The 24,738-nt window shown below is 38.8% G+C and overlaps 2 protein-coding genes across 6 annotated transcripts in view; one reads left to right on the top strand and one right to left on the bottom strand.

Annotated features, from left to right (window-relative positions):
• LOC117216851 overlaps window positions 1-22,164 on the top strand; it is a 77,872-nt gene extending 55,708 nt beyond the window's left edge. For 3 of the 5 annotated variants that reach the window (XM_033463941.1, XM_033463939.1, XM_033463940.1), the window contains exons 3-9: window positions 183-384; window positions 1,541-1,793; window positions 7,961-8,215; window positions 13,006-13,110; window positions 15,005-15,187; window positions 17,865-18,164; window positions 21,714-22,164. In XM_033463941.1, coding sequence (XP_033319832.1) covers window positions 191-384; window positions 1,541-1,793; window positions 7,961-8,215; window positions 13,006-13,110; window positions 15,005-15,187; window positions 17,865-18,164; window positions 21,714-21,893 — 1,470 coding nt within the window. In that variant the 5' untranslated portion in view covers window positions 183-190 and the 3' untranslated portion in view covers window positions 21,894-22,164. Of the gene's footprint in view, window positions 1-182; window positions 385-1,540; window positions 1,794-7,960; window positions 8,216-13,005; window positions 13,111-15,004; window positions 15,188-17,864; window positions 18,165-21,673 lie in introns of all 5 variants that reach the window. The other 2 variants (XM_033463943.1, XM_033463942.1) reach the window with 2 other exon arrangements.
• The window catches only part of LOC117216850 (midasin), a 139,627-nt gene that overhangs the window by 101,087 nt on the left and 13,802 nt on the right, over window positions 1-24,738 (bottom strand). The gene's annotated exons all lie outside the window — the stretch shown is intronic.

The raw sequence follows: 24,738 nt of genomic DNA, 5'->3' as shown, positions 1-24,738 counted from the left end.
TTGGCCGCGTGAATTTTTATATGGAAAATGTTAAACATCGCAAGAGGATGGCGATCTGTCGCGACGTTCTCCTAACAACTTGCAATAATTTTGTCAAATTTACAGTTTTCTCCAGCTTCTAAAAAAAAAAAAATCAAATCTCAACGATTGCTAGTTCTGCTTACTGAAAATTCGTGAAACAGGTTAACTGATGGCGATGATCGGGGCCAATCTAAGATTCGGCATCGGCGCGTCGGGAAACGGGTCGTCGAACGCGACCAAGGTGTTCCAGTGTCATCCAGGTGGTGCAACCGAGGCCACTCTCATCTTCAGCCTCGGCGCTCTCGGCATGGGCGCCAACTTCCTGCTGATGGCGCTGATCCTGGCCAAACGCCAGTTGCGCAGGTAATTCCGATAACACCAACAGCAAACTTTCGAAAAACTCGATGAAAATACGTTTACTCGCGCAACAAAACAGACGTTTTACGAGGGAAAAACGCGCGGTCGAGCAACGTGCGAGGTTCAGCACCGCCTTGAAGTTGCCACATGTTGAGTGGAGAAAAACTTCCTCTCTTTTGTAATTAAACAATGTTTACAAAGAAGAAAAAAAGCGCGCGTGATATACCGTGGTTGCTAACATTAATATTTGGATGACGTTATCTGTGTAATTTGTTGCTTCGCGTAAGAGAAGATGATTTGTGTTACGCCACGAGGCTTACCACAGACTGTATTTTCTAACCGTCGCTCGCGATCCTACAGTGTCGCAGGCAGATCGTCTTATCTGCCCGTCGGATCATATACAATGTATCGACGAGCGCATAGTTGTTGCCAAGCAGCGAGCTCCAGAAACGTCGATTTTTGTCCGTTACGTTTTCTACACAAGAAGGGGCATACGTGATCATAGGCGCGAGCGGTGGCGTGGCCCGAGCATGGTGGGGGTCGTCTTCCAAACAAGACAAAGAAATGATCGAAAGGCAATCAGTTCCTTCTGACGAGTCAAACGTTACACATCGAGAGGTCTGACGAGCAAAATCAAATAGTCTAACGAATTCATTTAGAGATATCGTAAAGTCGAGTCAACTTTCTGTAATATATTTACCATATTCATTGTAAAACAATTTGTGGCGTGTTCATCATTTTATTATCAAATATATTATTTTATGTTAACCTGTTAATACAGTGTTACATTCATTGAATCACCTCTGTTATCTTAATCGAAACAGGGGAACGACTATTTCGCAGCGTCGGTTAACAGAATCGTATCGAGAATTTACGCCTCTCACTGACGCGTTTTCCTAGCGACCGCGTCTCTCCGCGAACGGTCGTAACAATTTGCGCTGTTTATTCTACGAGAATGTGCAGCATTCGTCGTGGTGAAAATACACCAGCAGTTGCTTCCTGCGAGAGTTTATCATCTCGACAAATTAATATTTCGACGCTGATGTTTGCTGCCACTTGTGCAAATGTAGGGACAGCGACAGGCTGAATATCGATGTTAATAAACGTACGTCTAGTCGATGTGGGAAAAACAGAGGAGACGAAAATGTTTCATGCGTTTCAGATGGTCACAGGGGTTGCTGTTCCACCAAGCGATGGTGGATTGCGCTCGAGCTGCGATTTTATTGCCCCTCGGATCGAGCATACTCAACTGTCAGCCGATGACCAAGTGTTCCCTGGTGGAGACAGCGTTTCTGCTGCTGGTGACAGTCTCGACGGTGAACATGTTGACGACAGTGCTGAACGACAGTCCGATTTTCCCGGAAACCGACGAGGAGGCAGACCTAGCGGCTCCTTTGCTCATGGATTCGCCTCAGGCAAGTGTTCTTCGACCCTTTTACCCACACGTTTAACTATACATCGTCTAAATTATTATGCATAGGATAGTGTTTGCTTTGAATAATAACGTCACAGTTTACTCGTCTGCGATCTTCCATCTTCCACATTCTGCATTCGCAAAACTACATTCGAACGTAATCGTACGTAAAGTTGTACGATTTGGACGATAAAAATTGCCAGTTGCAGAAGATTCGAGGAATTCGAAGCTCTTAAATCCTGCTGAATCATAATTAGCACTTTAGCGCCAAGGACGTAACGAAATTCTGGAAAACGTTAATTTCACTTTCAAACTTTCCCTCGTTAGTTGCTTAACACTTTACCGATCGATAGCCGATTAATCGGTTTTTTGTCTCCGACGCTTACCGACGGATAGCTTATTAATCGGCTTTCTGTCGCCGACGCTTACCGACCGATACCCTATTAATAGGTTTTTTGTCGCCGACAATCTTTTTCATTATTCGAGCAGTAATTTGTTATTTTGTACTAAGCTACCTTGCTCAGTTGCGTCAGTTGCGTTGCTTTGCAAGCTCCCACAGTTTTATGCCAATTTGAAAAACTTACGTGAGTATGCTGTTGAACCGCTAGCGGTCGGTAAAGTGTTAAGGAAAGAGCGTACAGTAACAGAGGATGATAAAGAAAAATCGGAGAAAACGATAGCAAGGGAAACAGGTGTCTTGTAATTACGAAGTAATTTGTTGAACGATAAAAGAGGTTCGATGGTAGGAAATTGCCGGCGGAAATTCCGATGCAAAGGCACGCGCTCTCGTAATGAAGAAACTTCTGCTGGACAAGTATATTCTAGCGAGGGAAGATTTACAATAGAACGATCATCCGTGGTAATCGGATGACGCGTCGCGCACCCACGCTCCATCGATCGTATCATTCAAACAATCGTAGCGTAGCCGAATCTGTGAATTATTCTACTTGAACGTACGTATCGGTTACTTGTGAATTCAACGTTTCATTACGAAGCAGTCGAATTACTTAGATATAAGAAATATATATGTTCGTTATTAAACATTAAAAAATTAATTCAAAAAAAAAAAACTAAACAACTACGAAAGAGAAATTATCATTTAACGATACAACAATCATCGATACAACGAACAAGGGAACATCTCCAACTCGGAAATTCCAAGAATTACAAGTCTTATTACGCAATATTTTTTGGGGTTGTTCAAATTCACCCCAAGGGTGAACACTCGGATGGACACTTGACAACTCGCTATAGCGTCGATAAATTTTTTCATCGAAAGTAGCTTTTGTCTGAAAACTTTTTTTCTGTCTCTTAGAGTCGAGGAATTTTAAAGGAAAATCGGAAAATGGCCGGATTTTCAGAGATCAACGCCTGTATATCGTCTACGATTTTTATAGTTCTATCATTCTCAAAGTTGTATAATTTTTGAAATTTGGCCATCTTTCCTTGCAAATGAATATTTAATAAAAGAAGGTAAATTGATATTGATAAAATATGTTAATAATATCGCTGACAACGTGGCTGATTTCCTAATGGCCGAAGCGCAACGCGACATACGTTGAGTCATCATCCTTTAAACTAGTTTAGGAGTTGTGCAAACTTGGAAACCGTGTAATCTCTGGTCTACGTTATCTTCACAGGAGACGCTACTAATACGAGTATTTAAACGAGTTTACAAATCTCCGCCAATAATTGGAACGAAGCATGAAATTTAGATTAATATCTGGGTAGTCGAAACGAAACTTTCAACCTCTCCCTTCCTTTGCATTTGCACAAATTCGCATAAATTGCTGATTTTATTCGATGGATAATATTTCGTGCATCACTAGAAACGTTACAAAAGACTAAGAATGCTAAAAATTTCTAACGATTAGAAATTAAGAATACAAATTATTATTAAAGAATAAATAAAAAGTACAAAAGGCTTGAAATTTCCAAATTTCAAGTTTTCAAACTCGCTGTTACGCCCCGAGGCTTACTATAGTTCGTGTCCCTAACCGTCTCCCTTGGTACTACACCGTCGCAGACAGATCGTCTTACATGACCGGCGAGATATACACAATGTAGCGATAAGTGCATAGTTGTCGTCAAGCAGCGAGTTCTAAAAAACATCGATTCGCCTTCGGTCCGTTATTTTACCTACGCAAAAAATGTGGCATACGTGATCATAGGCTCGAACGGTTGCGAGACCCGAGCGTGGTGGGGGTCGTCTCCAAGAGAAGACAGAAGAAAAAGTCGAAGGGCAGTCAGTATTATACGAGAATTCAAACCGAATGCACCGAGAGGTTCAGAGAAATAAAATGAAGATCGCTTAGTGAAACGAATACGTCGAGAAATATATCATAAAGTCGAGTGGAATTATAATAATAAATTAGTTGTATCATCGTTAAATCATTTGTAACGTGTTAATTATAATTTTAAATATTGTTAAAAATAGTAGCTTATATTAACCCTGTTAATTCAGTGTCACAATCATTTGAACTACCTCTGTTATCCTAATAAAAATAGGGGAGCGACTGGTTCGCGGCGTGGACTATCAGAATCGTAGTGAGAATTTATGCCTCTCGCTGACGCGTTTCTTCGTGAACGATCGTAACACTCGCAGATCTCTTAATATCCAAATTGTCGAGTCGTTAAATTCCTAAATGCGCACCTAAACTGCCGAACAAGCTCTAACTAGAATTATTCCAATAGAATAAATAAAAATTCGAAACATCTAAACGATCAAATATAGTGAAGTTGGCGAATCTCCAGATTGCGAAACTCCTGGATTCGTAAACACTTGAACAAGTTGCGGAATACCCTTGAGATACAACGGAATCCTTACACGTGTCTCGACGCGTTTTCACCTGAAACCATTCGATAAAGCGAAGCACGAGGTTCAAAGAGCTTTTTTTCCTACGGCCCACAAAATCGAATTCCGCGGATCTTTGGAAGAATTACGCGTTTTCCCGTGTGCATTTTCACAGTCGTGTCTGGTTTAACTCGATCACAGCCTTAAGTGACGACCGGCTGCCTTTGAGGCGGCTTCAAGTTTCTGATCGATTTTAACGAGCACATATAGCAAGTAGGGAAGAGTGTAGAACGCGGTTCTCACCATCGAACTTGAAAGCACTGTGACAAAGTGGCACTGGAAAAATTATTTATAGATTTCTGAGTGGATTCTGTCGCGTTTAACGATTAAAAACTCTGCGAATTTATTTGCTAGAGCGTGAAATGAAAAAATCCAGTCAATCTCGGTCGCTGTATTTCTTCTCTCGGAAACAATTGCCAATTTGATTGTGCATATCGAAAAATATTGCTCTTTTAGTTGCGTTTTGTTTTATCGCTACCACACTTGTGTACAGCGTTAGTCGCAGATATACGGACGATTTTCACACTTTCACGCTTGCTTTTTCTAGCTTTTATACAGGGTGTCCCACGTAATTGGGGCAAGCTTAGCTCCAAAACGGAAAAAAATAGAAGTGTTCTTCCTATAAAATAATTAATTTAATTTCACGCTATTAGAAAGCAGGATATGTATTGTAAAAAATATACAGGGTGTCTCAACTGAATATCTGGCTTACGTATCGTTGCATGAAAAAGTTTCTCAAGACAAAGTTACGTCGTTTCAAACGACACGTGTGTGTCTAGCAGTGGAAAGAATCTTTTCTCCATTTCCTGTTCTCTACAAGTATCTCGGTATTTTTCTTGAACAGAACTTTATATATTTTTTAGACCAATCGATGTGATTTTTTATCCTCTGTGCAAAGGTATTTATGCCGTCCATTTCTTGTCTTTCATACGCCAAGTTTTGCAAAATGAAGATCGAAACATCTTAGAAACTAAACATTTTCATACTTTTGTATAAAGAAGACAAGATCGATGGATATTAAAATACAGGCTTACGTCTAATATTTAATATACCGATGATTTTGAAATCTCGTGAAAAGATGGCTACGAGAAAAAATTCTTTTCCATCGTGACACGTGCCCTTCGAAGTAGTCGTCCCGAGAAGCTTTTCCGTACAATCGTCGATAAGGCAAATACTTAGGTGGTCCCACTTGATCGAGTCACCCTGTATACTTTGCAAAGAACAACGGCGATCGCACCTGAAGCGTCGGCAGAAATTTAAAAATTAACAATTTAGAATAAGCTTAACACTTTTTCTATATACATAGGACCTGCTCCTGGCATTAAAGTCGATTATGCAAAGTTCGTAATTAAGAAACGAGGTCGAAACGATAACGATAACGAGCGATCGGAATCAATGGCTACGGGATATTGGAATAATTAAAAGTTTGATTAATAGGAGGGATCGTCGGATCGAATCGGGTTAATCGAGGCGTCGCACGTCGGCAAAAGGTCGCCTCGAATAAACGAGACACGTGGCGATTAATCCCGACACGGCAGCATTCCGTTGCGGACAGTTTACACCACACTTGTCCGCTGGTTAATTCGTTCTAACAATACGTGTCACGGTTCTATTATATTCTCGGGAACTTTCGTCTTTCTGTCTGTACGAGCCTCTTCCTATTTGCGCTTCCATTCGTTAAATAAGAATCGTTCGATCATGCACAATCTCGTTCGATAGCCTCGGGATATCATCGCTTTACAATATACTGGGTCGCCCGGAAAGTTCGTTCCGATCTACATTTACCGAATTATATAGGCGCCATTTTTGCTCCATTTTTCACGCAACTTGAATATTCCATCCTTCCGTAATCTCTCAGGTTCTTCGGCCAAGAACTTTTCAATATGATTTTTTATATCGGCTAAAGAGTTAAAAATTGGAAGCAGCAGGAATTTTATTAAAAATCGACAAGAATATTTCACGATGCTTTTAGTAACGTTTTTTAGTGCCATACGTTTGAAAACAACTGTCCTAATGGAGAGGTAGAAAGCAAAATTTATTATTTTATTAAATTCCCCCAAAATCGGAATGAACTTTCAGAGCAGCGTTTGACAAGAATAATATTTTATTAAAAATCGACAAGAATATTTCACGATGCTTTTAGTAACGTTTTTTAGTGCCATACGTTTGAAAACAACTGTCCTAATGGAGAGGTAGAAAGCAAAATTTATTATTTTATTAAATTCCCCAAAAATCGGAATGAACTTTCAGAGCAGCGTTTGACGAGTGTAATATTTTATTAAAAATCGACAAGAATATTTCACGATGCTTTTAGTAACGTTTTTTAGTGCCATACGTTTGAAAACAACTGTCCTAATGGAGAGGTAGAAAGCAAAATTTATTATTTTATTAAATTCCCCAAAAATCGGAATGAACTTTCAGAGCAGCGTTTGACAAGAATAATATTTTATTAAAAATCGACAAGAATATTTCACGATGCTTTTAGTAACGTTTTTTAGTGCCATACGTTTGAAAACAACTGTCCTAATGGAGAGGTACAAAGCAATATCTGTTGTTTTATTAAATTCTCCAAAAAATCGGAACGAATTTTCCGAGCGACCCAATAGATGCTATCTTAGTTGACCCATCATTCATGGAAACAAAAAATGTCATGAAAGAAGCGCTGCGTGTCATTTTAACAATAGACGCAGCGAGCACGGTTTTATTTAATCGAACCACGCCTCGTAGAAGTCACATACGACGAACGCAAATTATTTTCAACTTTCTAGTCGCGTTTATGGATAAAATCTAGTCTTTAAACCACTGGAATTTATATTTCTATCCTCTACTTTTCAGCTAATTTTTAAATAAAATAACTTTTCAATCAAATTCATTTAACTCATAATTATTGTCGTTACGCAACGCTCTTGAACGTTCTCTTGGCTACTTTAATGAACTATCTGGAACGTGCTACAGAATTTAATAACGCGTTTTTAATATAGCAATATTAGCTTCTAACATAAAACGTGAAATTTAATAAGACAAAGTGTGTTAGATTGTTCTGCGCGCAGAATTGTTCTGGAATTCCACTCGAAACCTAATGCATACAGAGAAGAAAATTTGAAATAAACCAAGTCGATCTTATGTTCATTTTCCTTTCATATCCTAACAATTCCCTTCCCATTGATTTCTTTCTTTGTCATCCAACACGAGTCTGGCTACAAAGTTCGAAGAAAACCGGCGACAAGTAGAAGCGTGTGAAAAATCGCAATTTCACAGCTTCTAACAGACGTATCGAGTAGCACAAAGCCTCGTAAAGACGCGCTCTGTTTCAGTGCGTGTTATTCGGCACGTTCATGATATGGTTCGCGAGCATCACCATCAACCTGGGCCCGACATTTTTAAGCGGAGCGCTAGCCGCGAACACGGAATCGGGCCACAATGCACCGAGCTGCCCTCTGGTACATGGTCCATTCCGCCATTACATCCTAAACGTCCTCTGGATCGCCATCAATTTGATTTGCGTCGGTCTCACCCTCATCCATCTTCGAAAACTGCACAAAGACCTGGCCAAGGCGAACGTTGAAGCGGTACGTATCACTTTTCGCGTTTATTCTTCCAAATAAATGAGCTACTTCCACGCATGCTTCATCCCTTTTGCTCGCTAAATCGCTGCACGAGATCACGAGTTCGCCATTTTCGCGAATTATTGCGATTATACCGGAGAATCGGGTCAAAGTGTTCCTCGAGGAATTATGGTGTTTCGTAGATTCGTTTCAAGTATAAAGAGAGAGATTACGCTGCTTTACATCTTTATATCGAAGTTTTGCTTTATGGGTTTTGATTATGGTTATACAGGGTGACTCGGAAGTACATGTTCATACTATGCGGGATGGTGCGTAAAGGTTATTAAAAGATTTTGACTGCCACGCCGAAATCACATGTTTTGCTGAGGGCGCCACGGGAACGTTCTTCCCCAATGGACCGTTTATCTTATTGGTGACAAGCGCCTTAGTAACAGTTGATAGCCACATATAACAAGGCTTCGTTTATTTCAACAAACCATTCGCATTCGTTATTTCGTCGTAAGCAAAACGTGCAGAATATATTGTTGAAACGTGTAGAAGATATTAGTAAACAATATTATGATTATTTTTATGATTTCAACGAAACATTCGGCTGAAATGGTAGAGGTCCGTAAAGAAAATTATGTTTGCGATAAACCAATGGTAGTGGTAGATTACAAGAGAGGAAAATGTGCTGTAGACTTATCAGATCAAATGATAGCATATTCTACACTACGTAGAAGAACCCTCAAGTGGAATATAAAATTAGCTTTAGAGTTATTGTTAAATATACCAATTTCAAACGCCATGATACTCTCTAAACAAGCAACAAAAACAAAAATCCAGGTATCAGATTTTAGAATGGCACTGGCAATGCACCTTACACAGTGCCATTCACCAGAGCAGTCAAATATACTTATTCGACAAAGATTGCCACACGAAATGCAGAAGAAAGAAGGGCAAGCGTAGCTGGTACGAAAATTTTGCAGAGATGGTATAAAAAAATGTTAAACAATTAGGATGAAAAATTGCTAAGAATCGGAGGAAAAAGGTGACCACCTATCGTCCAGATTGTATCGATGAGCCACATTTATGTTTAAACTGTTTTAACACAGTGCACAGTTAGATGCAAGATTTTTTCTCATTTTTTTTATCGATGTTCTAATAAAAATGTTTGATTGTTCAATAGGGCGCTTTTCATTTCAAAGTATCTTCTATTTATCGGTTATATTCAAAATGTCCTGACTGTCAATTTTCAATCAATTTTTACAATTGTAAGAAGTCGACGCGCTCCGGTCACCGATGACCACCGTGGCGTCACAGGAGAAATCGTGATGAGTCATATATGACCCATGTGGCAGTCGAAGTGTTAAAATGTAGGAATCAGTAAACGAATCGGCGATACATCGATAACTTGCTGGCGATGCGAACAATTACCGCATGATGTCTAGGTGATGCATAGTGAATATCATTTTTCGAATACAAGAGAGAAATCCAAACGGCACAATCTTCTCCACAGCACTTTACTACGAAGGATAAATGGAATTCCGATTTTTTCGTAACATCAACGTCTCTTCTTCATTTTGGCTATTTGCGTTAACACTTAGCCAATCGAATAAACAGTTTCCTTCTTTTTTTTGTTGTTATTATCAGTTATTGTTTACCTGTAGTAATAAAGTACAGTATATAATAAAATACACCACTTTAGAGGTGTTAAAATTAATTAAAAAGTTACGCAACAAGTTATGACTAAGTAAAGTTATAATCGAACGATACCACACTGTAAAAAAATATTAAAATGCATTATGAAATTTTATTTTCACCTTCAAGTCCTTTTAGCCATTTTAAATATTTTTAATTTTACCTATATCTTTTTATACTTTTAGTTTGATGTTTTGTATAAACAATATGTGACTTCTTTGTTTTTTTGGTAGTCCTAGATTAATATTAATTATGGGTAAAGTCCTAATATTAGTCCACGATGCTTGAAAAAATGCGCTATGGACAGTGTCGTATAAGTTGGCTGTCCGAACGCGGTGCGAACGTATAGCTCGCTGTGGCGCACGCGATTGGCTAAGCGTTAATACTTACCACTTTTGCATTGTTTTTGGTAAACGACCAGAACAAATCTGACAAGTAAACGCTTCATCGAGAGACAAGAGCTTGCACAGATACCTTTTTTTCGTAGCCGCTTTAAGCGAACGATTTAAAAGAATAGCGTACGCTTTTGTTGCTTGGAAAATAATCCATCGATATAACATGTGTGTTACAGAAGTATTACGATAACACAAGTAGAGAATTTGACGTATTGAGCGCAATCTATGTGTGACTACAGAGAAACCAAGCTAGCGCCGTTCGTCAGTTCCTCTCTCTCTCTCTCCCCTTCTCTTTCACTTCCCGTCGTTAATTTCGCGTATCTGCCTCGTAAAGGAACGATACGAAGCGTCACGTACGCGTTGATTTCGGCGCAGCTTTGGTGCACCGATCGCAAAGCGAAAAATATTCGAACGATCCTTTATCGTAGGTAAATACGTGGCTAAAAACGATACTGCGGATGAAAATGTTTGATAATAGCCCAGAGCAGTGTATTTCATTCAATTTTCATGAGTTTCTAAATTCGTCCGTTCCCAAGCTTCGTAATCCTCAAATATCAAAATTTCGAAGTTGCTCGATTCCGCACGATTTACGTCTATAAATTCCCATAACGTGGAAAGCCCGTATAAAATCGTACAGAGCAGAATAAAATCATAAACTATGTATTATATAAAAATTGCAATATTTTACAATTTAGTCGGATTTACCTGCGATCTTTTCCAACTTCGATATACTGGAGAGGACCATTTAAAAAAAGGTAAAACGCTATAAAAAAAGTATATCTTAAAAGTATAATATCTTAATCCCATATTAAAATTAAACCTAAAACTCGTATTGGATTTTCTCACTTTACGTGGAAACTCGTTTACGATGCGAGCAAGTGCTTTCACGCTTAAACTAAAGTTTAGTTATAATATAAAATTAAAAGTACAGAAGCGACACTCTGTTTGATGGCATTTTACCTTCTTAACACTTTATCGACCGATAATCTATTAATCGGCTTCTGATCGCCGACAATCTTTCTTATTATTTGAGCAGTAATTTGTTATTTACATACCTTGCTCAATTGCGTCAGTTGCGTTGCTTTCTAAGCTCCCATAGTTTTATACCAATTTGAAAAACGTACCGTTCGCGATGAATAAAAAGAATGATATTGGAGAGTCTAAACCGAAACAGAGCCGGCGCCAGGGAGAATATGCGTCTGAGCTGCCGGTCGGACGTGCGTATGCTGTTGAACCACTAGCGGTCGGTAAAGTGTTAAATAGCCCTTATCGATATGTTGGAGTTTGAGAACAATCGCAGCGTTACCAGACAATTCTTCCAGAACGACGAGAATTCTCTGCATTTATTTCTGACTCGCGCACTTTCTTTTCATCTTTCGCTGCATTCACCATGGCCCGGAAGAAATATTTTTACACTGGTTCATAAACGTGCAGAAAGAAGCCGACCAAAGTCTAATAAATTTCATCGATAGGAATCTATTAGGCGCTGTACAACACTGATAAAACTTCAAAACGTTCTGTATAACACATAAAATACTTTCGCGAAACAGTGTACATGCTAAGTTCTACGAAACGTTGACTCAGAGCAAACACAAAGAATAGTACGCCCTCTATAACTGAAACACGGTTTCCTGGCGATTTAACAGGTAGTTTGCTTTATTAACGCAAACGTCAGACACGGTGGCGACTGATTAGGCTGTAATTAGTAGCCACCGATTTCATTTTGCTGAGTAAATTTGCCAATCCGCTTACCAGTTGAGGAAGTTGTAAGTCAATATTAATAGAAATGAGCATTCGTTAAAACAACGAGAATTAAATGCAACAATGAACAGCGATGACTTGAAGCTGACAGTGGCTTGAAAAGCTAGAAATTTTATTCTCTTCGGTGCAGTGTCAACGGAATTTTTTTTTCTTATTATTATCATTATTTTTTTCTTTTCATTTTACTTTAGTGTAGTAGTTTTTAAGCGTAATTTTTAAATTCGATTAGATTTACTGCTAAATTTAGAGAACGATTATTTGAATGGTAATGATTAATTTAGCATTTTCCTCGTAATTAGCAAAGTACGTAAAAAGGGAGTAATTAAGTTAGTGAAGTAATTAGATTTTCTATAATTTGAAATCTTTGGCTTTAACTTGCTGTCGAAGTAGAATCGTTTTAGTGGAACCAGCAATTCAAAGCATAATTTTCCTTTTCTCTTGCGGTTTTCATAATTTGCACTTTTTTTTAATTTTGCGACGAGGAAAGAGTCGTCATTTTTTTTTAACCATGGAATTTCATTTTTCATCCTCTTAGTATTAAATATGAAAGTCGTTTTAGCGTGTAAATTAGAATTTTTTTCGTAGTTATTAAATTCTTTTATATAGCATGATATAGTGTATATAGTATACTAAAGTGTTTAAGTATAATTTATTTATACAATTTGAACGATTAATTTACAATCTTCTTTTTATGTAACTAACGATCGTAGTAGAATTTTTTCTTCGTCCTTTTACGAATGAACATGTCTCTCGAAATTCTTAACTTTTTTCTTATAATCAATACGATTAATCCTCGTTTATTATTAACAATTTTCATAAATTATTCAAAGTTTGTTTCGCACTGTGTACAAATATATTTCAGGGATTTGAGATAGAAAACACAAGGATTTTTGCTATCAATCGCACCAACGTAATTTTCCTTCATTTTCTATTGAAAATAATCGATTTTTGTATCAGGTAAAGGTAGCACTACTAACGATTCTCGTGAATACAACGGGTAACCAACAAACGAACGCGGTTCCTGAAAATTCTGCCGCATCTACGAACGGTGGCACGCCCAAGGTAATAACGAACAATAAATCACTCGCTATGAATCTGCTTCTCTTAAAAAAAAAAAAAAAAAAAAAACGCTGTTATTACGTGTCTCTTCGTAAAACAGTTCCTTAAAAGTATGGACTTGCGTATTCAAGATACCATTCGTTGAGGATTCAATTATTTCGAAGAAATTTCTGTTCAGAATGTTTCTTTGCGAATTATCTAGCGTACGATTTTCTCTCTTGTAGAAAACTTGCCGCATTGAAAACTCTGGGAAAAAACCAAAAAATTCATACGCTATCCGTTTCTCAAAATGCTATATGAACGTTTGAAAGAAACAACACATAACCTCACATATTCTGGAAATATAGAACAGACAGAGAAACGATCAACAATTTTATTCTGCCGCAGATTAAAAATTCCAAACAACTCGCCACATTTCGATAGATCCGGCATCTCCGACATGTAGCACAACATTTAAGAAAAGAGAGGATCTTACGATCGTATTCTCTACAAATCAAAGTGACAAAGAAAAAAAGAAAAAAAAATAAAAATATAAGCAACACCATGCAGAATATTATTTTTGCTTAGATTAAAACCCTGACACCCAGTGCTGTACGCACGGCCGGTTCATTTCTCCTGGTAACCTCATTTACATTGTTCAACCGCGCCACCTCATTATCACAGACAGCCTCTGCAATACGTCTGACAATCGCGAGATACGCCCGAAAGGCAGCTAACCTGAGGATGGCTACAGACGGGTCGACCGACAAGAAATTTTACCAAAACGCTTCGTGTACATACAAATTGACAGTCGACTAGCTTAATCGACTAATTGTAAGCGGTCGTTCGGCAAGCAGCGCCAGGCGAGGAATCCGAAAGGAGCGGAAAATCGAAAAAGTTGAGTTCGCTGGTCGAATCTGCCACTGAACCACCAGGTCCGGTCAAACGACCGCTTTCAAAATCTAATTCGAAATTGTACGTTCACTGTCGTTCTTTTCGCTCGTCTAACTTTATATTATATCAATTTCTCAATTTTACTTAACATGTTGACTGCCGCGTCACCCGTATTCGGGTGACAGCAAAGTTTCTAATGGGACCGCGTCACCCGTATTCGGGTGACAGCAAAGTTTCTAATGGGACCGCGTCACCCGTATTCGGGTGACAGCAAAGTTTCTAATGGGACCGCGTCACCCGTATTCGGGTGACAGCAGAGTTTCTAATGGGACCGCGTCACCCGTATTCGGGTGACAGCAAAGTTTCTAATGGGACCGCGTCACCCGTATTCGGGTGACAGCAAAGTTTCTAATGGGACCGCGTCACCCGTATTCGGGTGACAGCAAAGTTTCTAATGGGACCGCGTCACCCGTATTCGGGTGACGATTATTTGACTGCTTGCGAAGAATCGTCGTAGATATTTGAAAAGATTCCACAGGAAATAATAAAACTATTGAGTAACTAAATTCATTCCGTTCGTCAAATTGAATTGTACCTTCCTCGGTACCATCAGTTCTTCTTTCTTCCTCAATGACCAATTAAGTTATCTAAATAAGTTATCTAAGTTAATTTAAGTTATCTAAAATGTCGATGGGATTAGCTAGCAGAGAACGCTTGGTACTGCGGCACGCGTGTCCTGAAGGAGATTTCATTGAAAACGCGCGTGCTAGTCAACGTGTTAAATGTAAGAATTTACATGTATATATATACATATATGTGTGTGTGTGCGTGTTGATATGTTGATGACCGAGCTACATTTCCATTGACACGAGACGACTCGCTAAAATTTCTCGCCGGTCTAACGCCTGAGTCGACCCCTCTGCGGCCGCCCTGGAAGAGGAACAGCGTCGACCAGCACAAAACGCTCTTCTAACGTCAGCGCATCTGGTTTCGTCGATCTGCTAAAAGGGAAGTATTGCTTCAGAGGAGCGGAGCGGCGGAGGAGCACCGGAAAATGAGGAATTACTTAAAGAGGATGGAGAGGGAGGGCGTGCAGAGGGTGAAGATGTTTCTGGTGGTCACCACCGCGTACGTTATCTTTTGGGGACCACTGTTCTTCGTCACTCTGGTGAATCATCCTATCATCGGGATTACAACTGGTTACGAGGTAATTGCGAAATCGTCAGCTAAATGACAGTTTTATGAAAATTCACGCCAACAAGTTCAAAGGACAAAAAGGAGGCACGAAAACAGGTAAAACTGATTCTATTGGTGTTGTTGCGTGACTATTCACGCTCACTCCATTCAGTCAGTTAAACCTCGTTTACATTGCACTAATACTTTTAGTTGAAATGATGAAACGATCCAATTGATCGAATCTAGTCGTGTAAATGACAATTTGAAACGACTTTTGCACGTTGAACCAGAAATAGCCGATTCTTCTATCTCTGGTCTAACGATCAGAACGTTAATTCTCCCGATGTAACGCGCTCTTCTTCGCCTTTTTTTCGAGATTCCTATCTCTTTACTGGTTTCTCTTATCTCTCAAAGTCACCGAGATTAAAGAAACATTATGTTGGTTTTAGTATTAGGGTCGTCTACTTATATCCAGGTGTGTTATGTCGGGGATTTATGACACCGTGTAGGTGGTTTACTTAAGATTTTAGTTTTGCTTTTAGTTTTATGTTAGCTTCGAGGACGCTCGAGTACTATGCGACTCCCTCTTCTTCACTGTTCTAAAACTGGAGATATCGAGGTTACGAGGGCTCATTGAATTGCCTGGCAGAAGTGGCGTAACATTTTAAACAACGAATAAACGTCTACTAAACAACTTATTACAGTCAAAGACATTACTTGCAATCTACAGCGTCCTTTTTTCTTATACCCAGACGAAATTCAAATTTCCTACGATTCTTCTTAAGCGTCGTTCACAGTAGACAAATAATATTGGGTTGGCAACTAAGTGACTGCGGCTTTGTAAATACCAGCTTAGTTGCCAAGCCAATAATTACAGCACTACTGTACACGTTGTAGCTGTTTGCTTAAATGGAACTTCGCGAGAAAGCAAAGAGTAAGACAATTTCGTCATTTATGGATTCTGATTTAACGTCGAAGTCGTGTATTCATAATTAAATGGATTCAAGTTGGACGAATTTCTGCAGGAACAAGGGCCTCGTTAATTCAACACAGCTGCAATTAAGGCCACCTGACGTTATATCGAATCGCCAAGATTCAACATCTTTAATTGGCGATGATTCTTTGCCTTCGATACGAAATATCGAATTTTTCTTAACGGTTCTTCTCGCTAACAATTAACGCCTTCCACTCTAATTTCTATTTCCACACGCAGACTAACCGAACGTATAGAAACGCGTACGTTGGAAAACCAGATTTCTCAAAGAATTGGACAAGAGATCATTTCACAAAGCTACGTAGAATTTCACCGAAGAATCTGGTTTCTGGTTGATCAGTTCACCTTTACGTAGCCAAGAGCAGGCGAAATTTGATTTCAGAATTAGAAGAAAAATTACTGAAAAATCCTCCGACTCGAACAATGCCACGACACTGTTCTACTGCACTTTTCCTGTGTTTCGCGCGAGCAACCGTCAGTTTCTTTCAAACATCGACGCACAAGCTTTTCTAACGTGACAACCATTCACTAGCAACGGATACGCGCCGTCATTTCGCTTCCTGGATGCACAATACGAATTCAAGTTCCACCTTCTCGCTCTTCTGTTCCAGTCACAAAGACCTCCATCTTCTTCTTCTTCTTCTTCTTCCTCTTTTTCTCGCGCGTTTCTCGTCTTTCCACAACGAGATGCGAGAATAAGTTCGCCAGGCCAAAGGCATTGATTAATAGCAAACGCGAATGCACTCAAACTGGGAGATTATTCGTTGATCTTCAAGGTGAAGTAGATCTACGATAAAAATATGAAGCACGTTGTTTCACACGCATCGTACAAAAATTTCGAAGAACACAGAAGTAACAATCCGCAAGAGTTCAAAACTGCCATAAGTCAGGACAACGTCGTCTGCCTCATTTACGTGAATAGGATCGTTTCAGTAATACCCCGTTAAGCGTCTTCTTTCCTCTTCCGAGTATTTTTATTCAAAAGCAAGTCGTTTGATCAGTTCCTCTATCAGTTTCCAATCTTAGTATCGTCGTTTGCACTGCCCTCAGACTAATTTCAGTTCTTTCCTCGAATCCAAGATATTCGTAATAGGAGACACTTGAGCAAAGACGAAAGCAGCTTACGAGCATTCGTAAGAGAAGACAGTGCTGAATGTTTCTTTTATTCGTGAGACAATTCACCGCTGAACAATGAACTGAATGCATCAAGCGACAGATGAATATGGTCGATGAAATTGTCTCAAACAGTCCAAATTGATCTGTCCAAATTGTCTCAAACAGCCCAAATTCATCTGTCCAAATTGTCTCCAACAGACAAAAATACAAATTTCTCTAGTCTTCTGACAAATAACACTTCTCCTTCGACTTTCTCACACCACAGAAACATTTAGCTTCTCCCCTTCCCATTACTCGATGAATGGCACCTCACATTCTCTGACATTAGTCTAACGTCTACGTAATTAGAATATTCAAGTGATCTTCTCATACGAGCTTAAGTTTGCAGACAGTTTCACGAAGCTTCCCGGGAATATAAATTCAGCAAAAGTTTTAGAAAAAGTTTCAATTTGTTTGCTGATCCACCGAATGAATCCTCGACGCGTTAATTAGTTTAAAGATATTTGTAAACGCGCAAGTTAGAGCAGCTGCGTTCTAAGATCATACGAGTTGATAGAAATCGATCGTTTTTACAAACGTGGGCCAACGAAAATTCCAGGTGACTCTACATATCGCGTACATCCACGCATTCGTGAACCCGGTGCTCTTCCTCAGCCTGCACCGCGGCCTACGTCAAGGCCTGTCGGAGTTCTTCTGCGGCTGCTGCGAGGTGATCGCCAGCTGGATTCTGGGTCCAAGCATCCCCGTGGAAAGCGTGCAGCCACCACGATACCACGAACCCATGGAGGCGGTGCCATCGCCGCCGGAACCACCGCTGGTGCAACCCGATGCGTGTCCGGATCTAACCGACGTGGCACTGCTCAAACCACCTTTACCACCCACTGGCAAACATTTACTGGTATTTCAAAGAAACGCTTTCTCGCCACTTTCTACGTTTTCTATGACAGTGATCGTAGAATAGCATCGCAGAAAGAAGGTCACGTTGCTTTACGAGCTGCTGATACAACTTCGTTGCTTACGAAACTATCAAAGGGCTGGCTGCTATGGAAAATGGCTTGTAGCTTTTCGTTTGTTAGAGAAGCTTCGCGCTCGTTTTCTCTGCTTATTTGCGTAGACCATCGTGGATTTTCATCTGTTCGTAGGAAATTTGTTGATGCAAAAGTACGCGTAAAATGTCGAAAATACGCTACTCGCTGTGTAGGCCATCTCATAAGTTCGTGCCGTTTTTCGAATGAATATATATGTAAAGATCGTTTGCATATTTTTCAGTTTCATGAAAAAATGTAATCCTCCTCTCGTTGTACAACTTCTTGCCATTCTTCTGGTAGGGCCATTATTTCGCCCGATAAAAGTTTTCTTGTTTTTCTTTAAAATAATTTTCTAAGCCATTTTTGAGAATGTCGATATTTTCAAATTTTTTGCCTACTGAACAGGTGGTAATCAGATGGGGCAATGTCTGGGGAATATGGGCGATGTGGTAAAATTTCCCAATTAAATTCAGACAACTTTTTTCTAACGCTTTTCGCGACATGCGGTCTAGCGTTGTCGTGATGGAAGATAACGTTGTTCCCATTCGCTAAACCTGGTCGTTTTTCAGCTAGTGCTTCCCTTAATTTTTCTAACTGAATGCAATATTTGTCTGAATTAATGGTATCACTTGGTGATTTTTCAACAAGATCCCGAATTTTATCTTCGTCTGTCTGAGCAGGACGCCCGGAGCGTTCCTCGTCTTCTAAACAGAAATTCCCAGCTCTAAAACGTTGCAACCACTTCCTACAGGTGCGAGATGAAAGCGCATTTTCTCCGTAAACAGCACATATGTTTTTCGTGGCAATTGTTACAGAACTTCCTTTCCGAAATTCATATAACACGAGATGTCGAAAATGGATACGCACTTCACTCATGAGTTTTTACCGTTAGAAGTCACTGTGTTCGCTATATTACCATCTTATAGCCACGAAAATCTGCTCTAGATCAGCTAAGCTCAAGTGTATTGGTTCCTTATCGCCGTATGTTCATAAATCTGTTGAAAATTGTGGATCTTTGAAGCCGAAATAATGTTATAGGAACACTAAATTTATACTGAGGAACAATATTAAAACAATGATATATTTATTTCATGGACAAATCGATACACACATGCACGCGTCTCAGCACTTTCTTCTATACCCGACTCTTAACGGACTGAACTGTTTACATTCCTTTGTTCTCGAGACGCTTCGGACACACACACTTCCACACACTGATATTCACATACAAGTATCTCTACTACGCATTTAACCCAGTCCAGCACAGAAAACTATACATATCTCAACACAATCGACACATGAAATGTATACACAAAAGTCGGCACGAACTTATGGGATGACCTAATAATATTTCGTTTCTGTTGATCTATTGGATTGGCAACTAAGTGACCGCGGATTTTCTCATTAGGTGGTATTGACAAATGCCGCAATCACTTAGTTGCCAACCTAATAAGTATGAGTTTGCGCAAAGGAGAATTCAACTTTCCTTGATTTCTTATCTTTGCGTCAAATGATTAAAAGTTTGTCGAGTATTAGGTACACAAACAGACGATTGCGAGCTTCCAGCGAAACTGGAAGCTTATTTAAAAGAAAATACAGCAAGTTCTTCTCGATCAAAGTATTCGCCATTGGTTTCTTCCCTAACTTCGAACCATCCATCAGCCAAGTGATGGATTTCATATCGGAGAAATGCTGCGTCTTCCGGCTGACATCCAATCGTCGAATTACTTTAGTATCTGACCCATTAATTGGAAATGGGTATTTGATAAGGAGAGTAATGTCTGGCGACCAAAGTAGCTGCTGCAACGCGTCTCAAACAACATTCATTACGATTTTTCATCGCAGCGTACGATCCAACGTTGTCACGGTTTATTTCATTGGCAACTAAATGATTGCGGATTTTGTCAATACCACCTAATGACAAAATCCGCAATCACTTAGTTGCCAATGAAATAACAGACGGTTTAAAGTTATAGAAAACGACAAACAAATACTTTGATCGAACGATTTGCGGTATCTTTTTTTTTTTTTTTTTAATAAACTTTTAGTTTCACTGAAAATACTTGGATTGTTCATTCGTATAGCTAATAAATGATTTTTCAAAAATAATTTCGTTCTAATTTCGTAGTACAGCAATCGTTTGAGAAGAAAAGATATTAGAAAAAAGTAGCGATAGTAGCGAGATACGTAGACTCCTCGCGAGAAAAATAGCCCAGGTGTGCTATCTTTAATTTCTCAATGACGCGTATCAAGTTTTTCGTTTGTAACGTATAATATGAAAACATTATGAGCCGAGAATATGCGGTTAATTGAAAACAATGAAAAATATTGTGAGGTTTAGTGTGTAACAAAAAAATTGTTTTATTTCAAGAACGAAATGATAGCACACTCTGTTAATACGTTCAGAAATTGCTTGGTAGTTCATGATCTATCAACGAGTAATATTATACAAATTTGTAAGTATGAGACGCGGAAAAAAATTAAACGAGTCTGAAAGAAAGCAAATTCTTGGACTAAAACAGCAACAGTTATCAGTAGCAGAAATATCGAAAGTAATAAGAAGAAGTCGTAAAGTAATACAGGATTTCTTAAAAAATGTCGAAGATTATGGCAAAAAGAAAAATACTGGTCGACCGTCATCGTTATCCGATCGTGATAAGCGAGCAATTTTGAGTGTAGCTTCCAACTGGCAGTTAACGACGAAGCAAATAATGGAAAAATCTAGCGTTAGTGCCGGTGTTTCAAGTGTTCGTCGAGTTCTACCATCCTGCAAAGATATTAAGTGGCTAAAATTGAAAAAGGAACCTGCGTTAACAACGAAACACAAAATAGAACGTTTACGCTTTGCAACAGAAACAGTGCATTGGAAAAAGAAACGGAGAAGGGTACTATTTTCAGACGAAAAAAGATTCAACTTGGATGGTCCTGATGGGTTGCGATATTATTTTCATGGCATAAGAAAAGAGACAATGTCAGCAATTCGACGACAAATGGGAGGAGGCAGCGTGATGGTTTGGGCGGGCATCGGTTATTTCGCCAAGACAAGTATCAAGTTCATCGATGGTAGAACGAATAGCGCCCGATACATAAATTTAATCAAAGGACAAATAAATAATCATGCAGAATGCATTTCTGGACCTGATTACCTCACCTGAGCTCATAATGTTTTCCTATTATACGTTACACACGAGAAACTTGAAACGCGTCATTGAGAAATTAAAGATAGCACACCTGGGCTATGTTTTTGGCGAGCAGTGTATCTCCTGTATGCACAATTTCAAGCACAATTGCAAGCACGAGAACAGCATGCAAAGCAAACCGGTGACTCTATGATGTTCGTCATTAATAAAGGTGTCCTTCTCTACACTTTCTGTTTAAGATTAACTAATCGTAATTAATCGCGGAATTAAACCGTACAGGACGACGTTATGATCGTACCGCCGGATCCGTGGACTCTGGTTTCAAGGTCGAAAAGCACGTCAAGCGTTTACGAGGAAGACGTTAGTAGAAGATCGAGCATTTTGTTACCGCCGGCCCCGAAAATAAGCGACTCGGAAGTGAACGTCAGCCCAACTAGCAGCGATCTACCTAGTGAATAAACTTTCTTAACATGTTTCCTTAAACCAGCAAGATTCAATTACAGAATTCCCTTTCTTTCGCGAACTTGGTTCATTGCTTTGCTTATTATGCATATCATTTGGAAAGTTTCAACGAGAAAATTTCGAAACAATTTCATTACGAATTACGCAAACGTTCGTCCATAGCTTGGTACGTTATTTTATTTTATAAAGCAGAAAATTCCCGTTGGATGGGAAGAGACAAATTTTCCTTGTAGTTGTTTCAAACTGTACCAACGAGTTTTTCAACAATTTCCGTGGAAAATTCGATGAAATTACATTGGAAATAAGAATACAATATTTTTGAGGCTTGACAGAAGATTAAAAAAATTGTCAAGGTTAAAAATTGAGAAGGTTAAAAATTGTTTAACAAATGCTTCTTCCAAGAGAGAATAAAGTGTAACACGTTAACAATTTGAAGATTTTAGAACGACAAGAAGAAGAATGTTTTAAGAATTTTATGTAAATTCTTGTTTCAATTATTCTCAAACCTAATCGAGGATAGATTGTGCGTGATGTTAATATTATATTAAAAATTAATTAATAATTAATTTTTTAATGTTAAAATGTTTGGAAAAAGCTCTGTAAATTTGTGTAAAAAAGTCTTTGGTTGAAGTCGATCCGTCGCATGCTACACTACGCACGCACAATTGCGCGATCGATTGTCACGAAATTAGCGAAACTAATCTATAATTTACATTTAAACAAATCTTTAATTTATAAATTCCTCGCGTTACAAAATTAGTAATAACTCAAGTATCGATGAAAAATCGATAATTAAACGGAAGAAAAAAAAAAGATTTGTATGTCGCTAGTTGCATTGTCGTAAAATCTCTTCGATCGAATTATTCAATTCTTATTGTCGTGACTATACTTGGCGTATCTTTAGTCGTACGAGTAATATAATCATTGAAAAATCAAGAAACAGTATAGAGTAGATATTAAATGTCAGTTAGATGAGAAATAAATACTTGGTGTATAAGAAGACGATGCAAGAAATTTTTACCAATTTTCAGAAGATACTTGTCATTCGTTTTTAATCGATGGTATTGCGAGATAATTTTGTAAAATGATCATATTCGTCAGCGATGATGAATTTGATGAAAGAGCAATTTAATGTTTGTAATGTACGAAAAGCTGCAATAAACGTTCAATTCGTCCTTCGAAAGAAATATCGATAAAATGCTGAATAGTATACGTTTAATATTAAAAAAGATACTTAGAATTTCTATAAATTCCTATGAATTCTCCGAAGCCGTTCCAAAAACGACCAAAGATATTTCCAAAACTAGATTTGTCCAATTTACTAAACAGATATGCACGTACGCGCGATATCTTCGCAGCGCTGAAGAGTAGAACTCGATGATGTCGATCGACTGACAGAAGATTGCAAATGGACGCCAACCGAGAAACTGAGTTGTCCACTTGCAAATTCCTCTTCGTAGACTAGGAATCCTCTTCGAAACACGCAAACTTCCCAAGACTCGCGCGAAAATGAAAAGAAGAAAAAGAAGACAAATCCGCGGGACGTTCACTTTCCGGTCGTAACAAGCAACGTGGATCTCGTAACGAGATACAGGCGCGAAGAAACAAGCGGAGAGGTGGAAAGACAAAGGAAAATCGTTGCCAAAGAGGTTCTGTAAAGAACCGTTGAAACAATAATCTTCGAAGATTGCCAAAACTCGCGACGAAGAGATAGGAGGAATGATCGTTTCGCCAACGTTAAGCACGTTTCCATGTAAAACTTCGCTTTCTAGACGACTCTGTTTAGATAACGCTATATTCAATGAAACTACAAAATCAATGAAGATAAAATAAAACGAAGTAAAGTAAAGTAAAATGAAACGAAGCAGAAGCGAAAGCGGCGCGAAGAAACAAGCTAGAGATTATTTAAGAAAAGTAGAAAAGCGCAGAATGTCACCGACAAAACATAAATAGTTCCTTAAATTGTGAATCGAACAGAGCATTAGCTGCACCAATTAGCCATCAATTAAGCGATTAATTAGGGATACGTTAGATAGTCTGCACCTTCGAATGAGCTTTCCATTAAACTGGGGACTCAAAGTGATCGAGATTTTGCCTCGATTATTACTATTATTATATATATATATATATATTATTTGCTATTACGATTATCCTTATTATACACGTATTATACAGATAATTATATACAGAAGCGGAGTCGCATGTGCGCATATACAGGGTGTCCGATAATTAAACGCTGTTCGTAGCGGTGTCGAGCGTGAAATTGTTCGATATACGATGTATAATGGTGAAACTGTAACATGATTTTCGTTGTAATTAGACTCTTCGTTTAACGGATATTTGATATATATATATTGTAAGATCTTATACTACAATTAGTTTATTTATAATAAATGGACTAAACAGATGTTGATTAAACAGGAAACGATTGTTGTTTAACGTGAACTAATCACAATAACGTATTACAATTAAGACAACTAGATGGTTAATTTGCAATACTCGTCACCACGGATCCAAACGCCCTCTCTCACGCGGACCACGTACTCTCGACAACGCTAGCACACTCTTGACAACACAGTTTGCACTCTCTGACTGCTCAACTAACACTGACTGTTAATTCGTCTTTCTCCCTTAGCGTCCCTTTGTCCTTTGTCTTAGCCCCACCACGCACGTGTTCCGCAACCGCTCGTGGCCAGAGTCACGTAGGCCTTTTCGACGAAACTATTCGATTGACCGACAACACACTTCGGCTTTCTCGCGACATTGTTTATAATTCGTCCGATATCTCTTAGGTCTCTCGTCCACGATACTACAATATATATATATATATATATATATATAC

This window comes from Bombus bifarius, unplaced genomic scaffold (genome assembly GCF_011952205.1).
Source record: "Bombus bifarius isolate JDL3187 unplaced genomic scaffold, Bbif_JDL3187 scf7180000007974, whole genome shotgun sequence".
NCBI classification, from domain to species: Eukaryota; Metazoa; Arthropoda; class Insecta; order Hymenoptera; family Apidae; genus Bombus; species Bombus bifarius.
Note: the sequence above shows the minus strand (reverse complement) of the source record. Positions and strands in the feature narration are given on the sequence as shown.